The 6,000-nt window shown below is 41.2% G+C and overlaps 1 protein-coding gene across 5 annotated transcripts in view; it reads left to right on the plus strand.

Moving 5' to 3' along the window:
* The window catches only part of CLTCL1 (clathrin heavy chain like 1), a 35,393-nt gene extending 29,393 nt beyond the window's left edge, over positions 1-6,000 (plus strand). For 2 of the 5 annotated variants that reach the window (XM_040603601.1, XM_040603610.1), the window contains 4 exons: positions 376-597; positions 1,266-1,286; positions 3,587-3,662; positions 4,674-6,000. In XM_040603601.1, the coding sequence (XP_040459535.1) occupies positions 376-597; positions 1,266-1,286; positions 3,587-3,662; positions 4,674-4,789 (435 nt within the window). In that variant the 3' untranslated portion in view covers positions 4,790-6,000. Of the gene's footprint in view, positions 1-375; positions 598-1,265; positions 1,287-3,586; positions 3,667-4,069; positions 4,152-4,666 lie in introns of all 5 variants that reach the window. The other 3 variants (XM_040603617.1, XM_040603627.1, XM_040603637.1) reach the window with 2 other exon arrangements.

The following is a 6,000-nucleotide window of genomic DNA, read 5'->3' on the forward strand; positions in this document are numbered from 1 at the left end:
AAGCAGTTGATGCAATAAGGACTACCCACAGTAGAAGAGATTAATATCTAATGGTGAGGTAGGTGGGATACCAGAAAGATTGTTTATCTATTCTGCCACAAAACTAAAAATCTCATCAGGTCACTTCAGGTACTTAAGGAAAGCCTGTTGAATAATGTTAATACAAGTATCTGGGTTGCCTCAAAGTAAGAGGACTTAACTGAGTGTATGTTCTGTAACTTTGCTCCTACAGAACATGCCTGGTGTTGTTAAAGACCTGACTTCATGGTATGGCAAATAATCTGGCTTACCTAGCTAGCAATAACATGCACATAAGGTATAAAGTGAGATGCTGACAAGCAAGAGTCAAGCTTAACTGTTGTTCCTTTTCTGTAGGATGCTATGCAGTATGCTGCAGAGTCCAAAGATGCTGAGCTGGCTGAGAAGCTGCTTCAGTGGTTCCTGGAAGAAGGCAAGCAGGAGTGCTTTGCAGCCTGCCTTTTCACATGTTACGACTTGCTGCACCCAGATGTAGTCCTTGAGTTGGCATGGAGGCATAACATCATGGACTTTGCAATGCCTTATTTCATCCAAGTGATGAGAGAGTACCTTACCAAAGTGAGTATTGCATAGGCTAAAAAGTTAAGACTTCCAGTGTGCTGGATGACTAGCATTATGCAAACCAGAGCTCTTTGCATGTATTTGAAATATTATTGTTCTTCATAGACTAAGTCATCTATGAAGTTCTGTGGGTTTAGTACCTTTAGGCTAGCTGGCAAAACTTATAAATGGATGCCTTTGGACTTGAAAGAGGTCTAGTTAAACTTTTGCTTTTAACAGTGGACATAAGCAACTGTGTGCTCTTTAGAGCAGCTCCATAGTTGATGAAGCTGAAAACTTGGTGAGGGCAATTTGTATCACTCTTTACTTTATGTAACTATTGAAGTACTCGGTTTTCTTGTTGCAGAGAATATAGCCATAGGAGTAGACTACTGAGACTTTTTTTTCCCACCCAAAAAATGAAAACAGAACTTTGGATATGTAGTCTGGGTGTACAATGCTGATTCCAATAGCTAGTCCTCAGTTGAGAGATTCTGATAACATGTGGTCCTGAAACGTTTGTGCCAAACAGATGTAATATACTAAGCTAAGATCCTTCCTTAGAAGGCTGTAGGGTTGCATAGGGCATCCCAGTAAAAATCTTCATTAAAATGTGTAATCTAAAAGTGATTCAGGTTGCTTCTAATCAAGTCATGTTAAGTATTCCCCTCTGAATTTTCTTGCAGGTTGATGGGCTGTTCTATAAGGTGACACTCTGATTTCAAACTCTTTGTGTTCACTTGTGTCCCTCGATATCCTAGGTTTCTTTTACAGGAATCTAGCTGTAGCTTCTGCCAGAAGAGCAGTGTAATTTAGCTCTAACTCATTTCCTGTTCACTTTCTAATGCTAAAAGGGTAACTATTCACAAGCAACTTGAAAATCCAACCAGACTCTGCTCCTCATCATGGGAAACAGAAGCAAGTGATTGAGCAGGTCTTGAGTATTTAGACCCTGGTTCACTGTATTACAGATATGTTGTGGCAGGGAGGATGCTGTTCATGAGTAAACAAAAGCAGTTGCCATGTAACAGGATGTGGTTTAAGTGCAAATTGCTTGTTATGCTGTAAATTACTGAAGAGTGCAATCTTACAGGCATGGTGAGTTTACAGAAGCTTTAATGCTGCTATTCAAACCTTTTGCCTGTTAAATATCATGAAAGTACTTGCACAGATCTTGAACACTGCTGCCTCCTTATATTCTACCGAGGAGAAACTTGCCACACAAGTTCACCCAAACTCTTCCATGTGAGGTTTAGGTCTAAAATAATGCTTTTTAAACTGCTGGTTGGATTTACAAGTAATTACATGTACTAAATACGGGATAACTTGCCAGAAGGAAAATCTGCATGGTGAAAGTGGTTTACAGTGGAACTAATTTAGTCTGTTGAATTAACTGCAAAACATGGAATTAGAATGGGCCTTAAGTGTGGTATGTCTAAAATTGTCACGTAACTAACTTCAAAAGTACAAAAGAATAGACTAGTTTATCAGCAGGGTGTATACGTCTTCCAGAACTTACCTTTCTTTTATGCATAAAAAGGTGTTAAAGCACAGAACAGCCTATGTCCCAGAAGGGGCCAGGCTCACAAAGTATGATGATGCTCATTTGGAAACCTGCAGGAGCGGTCCCTTTTGAACAACTTCAGTTATAGGCAGCAAAGCAGATAGCTTTTTAGGCTTTCCTGGAGAGCTGCTCTTGTCCCTTATTCAGGATGCCTGCTCTCGGCATGCTTGCTGTCCCTCCAACAGAGGGAGTAACTGCACTGCTGTTCAGAGTTCCTTAATGCTTTAGGGGCAGTAAAGAGGAAAGTCTAATCCAAGAGAGAGTGGGAATCCCAGGTCGTAAGTAGAGCAATACAACTAGTTTGAAACTGATAGCTCTCAATTGCTTTGATCTATGGTAATATGGATAGCATTTGTAGCACCAATATTTAGAGTGTTACCCTGAAGAGCTCTTCAGCTGACAGAACTGGTTACAGACCTACTGCCACTCAAGTTAGTAATTTGAGTTGCAAACTTCAAAAATTCCAGTAAACTGTTAAACACCAGATCTAGATAACATCTCTGAAGTATAATGAGAACTCTGTTGCAGCACTTCTCAGACCAGATATGATTCTTGCAGTGGGAGAAGATGAGGAGTAGTGGAAATACAGCATTAGGCTAAACGTAGATTTGCCCAGGATGTTAGTACTGCCTGTATCTGGATGTGAAGCTGTGTGGGGTTGTTGTTTTAATGCCTTGCAGTCTTCAGTGTCAACAGATCTCTCATTGAAGATATAACTTGTTAAACCTGAGAGAAGGAAGGTACTGTTGCCTTCTCAGATTACGCCCCCCCCCCCCCCCCCCCCCCCATTTGAATTTGTGTTCAGGGCTCCTGCATTACTCTAGCACTTCCACAAATGTGTTTAACATGAACAGAGCTTCACTTGACAGCACCGGGATCTATATAAAGCTGATACTATAGACCACTTTCCATGATGGTTCTAAGAGTTTCCTCTAGAAGTTTATGTGAATACTAATATAGTTAAACCAGCACTCTGCAGCCCAGGTTAGGCTGTAGTCCTAGATAATATCAGACTTAGTGAGTCTAGAATATTTCCATGTATCTGGGTGCTCTCATTGAAGGGGAGAGGATTTGCAGGTTAATACATAAGTATAGGTTAGGCTAGGCCCATTTGAAGTAATACTTCGAACTGCAATCTGATGGGCTTGTTTTCTGGGTCATAGAGTTAACAGTGACTAGAATAGGGCCCCAAAAAGTGCTTTGCTTGAAGGTAATGATGGTCTCAGTTGCATTTGACAGCTACTGTTTATTGCAATAAATCTAAAGCAGCTGGGAGGGCAGGTTTACAACATTGCTTGCTGGGAACATGCAGACTTCTGTTGTCTCCAACTTGCATTAGTAAAAGGAGCACTTGACAGCTAAGGTACCAGGCATGAAAAGCTTCACACGATGGTGCAGTTCCTAGAAAAGGCCTTCATAAATCTCCTGTTCGCTTCGATGTAGGTCGATAAACTTGATGCTTCTGAAAGCCTAAGAAAAGAAGAGGAACAAGTAACTGAACCCACTCCAATAGTATTTGGTAGGTGAAAGACTTGGTTTTAATTGGTTACCTATCGTCACTCTGGTCTCATTTTGTGGAGGTAACTTAAATTACTACCTCCAGTCAAAGTAAACTGGTTTCAACTAGATAGTAAAATGATTGTTTGCTACATGAACTGTATATTTTGAAGTGACATCTCACTCTTATAGTACTTCTGGTCTTCAGCTAAAGTATTGCTCCTTTTAGATGGCTCAGAACTCTAGCTTAGGAATAGTCTTTCAGTATGGTGACAGGACATACCAAGGTGTACACAACCCCAGGAATAACTTAGAGAGCATGCAAATTCCTCCTGTTATTCCTGTCTAAGAGGAATGTGTCTGCTTTCTGCTTTTCCAAGTAGAAAGGCAGACTGGCTTTCTAGCTCACCCATTTTAAGACACGTACAGCCAAAAAAACATGGCTTCCCTCAAGTATGCTGCTATTTTAGAAGCCCTTCTGAAGAGGCATTCTGCTAACAAGCACCTAGAGTGGCTGGTAAGGGAAGGATGTGACTGGTTCACTGTCTGATGTAAATGTTAACCTGAATTTAACATATGCATGAGGCATGTGTGGTCATAGTGATGAAGACAAGTCTGTCAAGGTATGCTCAGGCCTTTTGCAGCACTCTCCAGACTGTGAGACCTAACAGTCCTAACTATGTGCTTGAATTGCTTTACTTTTCAGTTCTGACCATGCATGAGTTAAATAATAACAGTTTGTTTGCCCTTCAGTATGGTCTCTTCAAAACAAGCCATGTTTATCATGTCAAGATGAGTTGATGCTCATCTTTCTTCTGAGTCCTGCCTTGCTTTTGTAGTTTTCTGGTAGCAAGGGCAGATGGCCCAGGTGCCCACTCTGTGGTGCATGTTGAGTAATAGTGTGACTTCCTAGTGTATGCTTGCACAGTGGCTGATTTTTAGCTAAAGCCTCATAATCCTGTCCCATGGTATGCTAGCATTAGGGAAGCTTGAGTTCTTAAACTAACTTTCTTTTTTTCTTATGCTTTTCTAGGCCAGCAGTTGATGTTAACAGCAGGCCCCAGTGCAGTACCTCCCCAGGCAAACTTCCCATATGGATACACAGCACCAGGATTCACCCAGCCGCCTGTTTATGGTTTCAATATGTAACTAGCTCTCTGACAGACCTTCACTGTCTCTGTTCTCTTCCTTCCCGTCCCTTTTTAACTTCTCCAAGAAGTGTACAATGGTCCTAAAGGCACAGATGACCTTCTGTTGGTTGAACACACTTGCTGCCTGGCTCAGTGAGGAGACTTCAACGGGATGCCTGTTACTGTTATTTATTGATTATTGTCCGGTTACATTTCAACCTCTGAAAGGCAGCTTTTGTTAATGACATTGTGAGACTCTTGTCTGAAGTTAAGGCACTATTTCACTAACTCGTATAGCAATAACTGCTTGAGGCCAGGGGGAAGAGAGCATATTTTTTTCTTTTGCAGAGCCCATTGAAGGCAGCTGGGAAATTGCCTGGCGCAAAGTTGTTAAAGCTTTAGCTGAAGCTACTGAAGTAGCAGGGTTGTTAACAATTCAGTGAAGCATCTCGTTAATAATGAATTGTTGAAAGCTTGTGTACATCTGACTACCCCATTTTATTTGCAGTCTTATGTGCAAAAGAAAACGGGCTTTCTAATATTTGTGCTCTGAATGTTTAGAGAAATATTGGGAAAGTTTCCTTTTCTGGATGATAATGCTGTTGGGGTTCAATGCTGTTGGAGTCTGTTCTATATTTTCTGGAGTAGATCTGAGACTTGAAGAAAATAAATCTTCTCATGCCAGAGAGCAAACACTTCCCAGATCCTTTTGTTTAACAAGAAGAGAGCATGTTACTTATTGACGTTAAATGGTACTAAAGGAAACCTCAGCTATGTGTGGCAAGTGAACATAGGAGTGTGCATGGGCTGCCAAAGCACTAGAGATGCAAGAGCACAGTGTCAGGGTTAGGGAGTGGGGTCACACTGCTAAAATACTGAGGCAGTAGGGAAGGGCCATAATCCTGACTTTTTATTTGCACCTTTAATTGATTCTGGCATTGGCTTCCTGCCACACCATGTTCTGACCCTGTCTGGTGGACAGAGTCAGCACCGCCTGAATTAACAGGGTGCCGTGACTCCATTCTGCTATGCTGCAGTAGCACCAACAGTGTGTCCGTCACCCACCTCTTTGAGAATGCCAACAGGGATGTATTATTACTTTGTGCCACTTCAAATACATGTATCATTAACGTTTTATGTGCTTAGATAACAATGTATAATTTATGGTTATGAATCTTGTGCTAATCTTGAATATTATAAAAGTCCAACTATAAATGTAAAACTGCAGTA

The sequence above is a fragment of the Falco naumanni genome, chromosome 1, assembly GCF_017639655.2.
Source record: "Falco naumanni isolate bFalNau1 chromosome 1, bFalNau1.pat, whole genome shotgun sequence".
Classification (NCBI taxonomy): Eukaryota; Metazoa; Chordata; class Aves; order Falconiformes; family Falconidae; genus Falco; species Falco naumanni.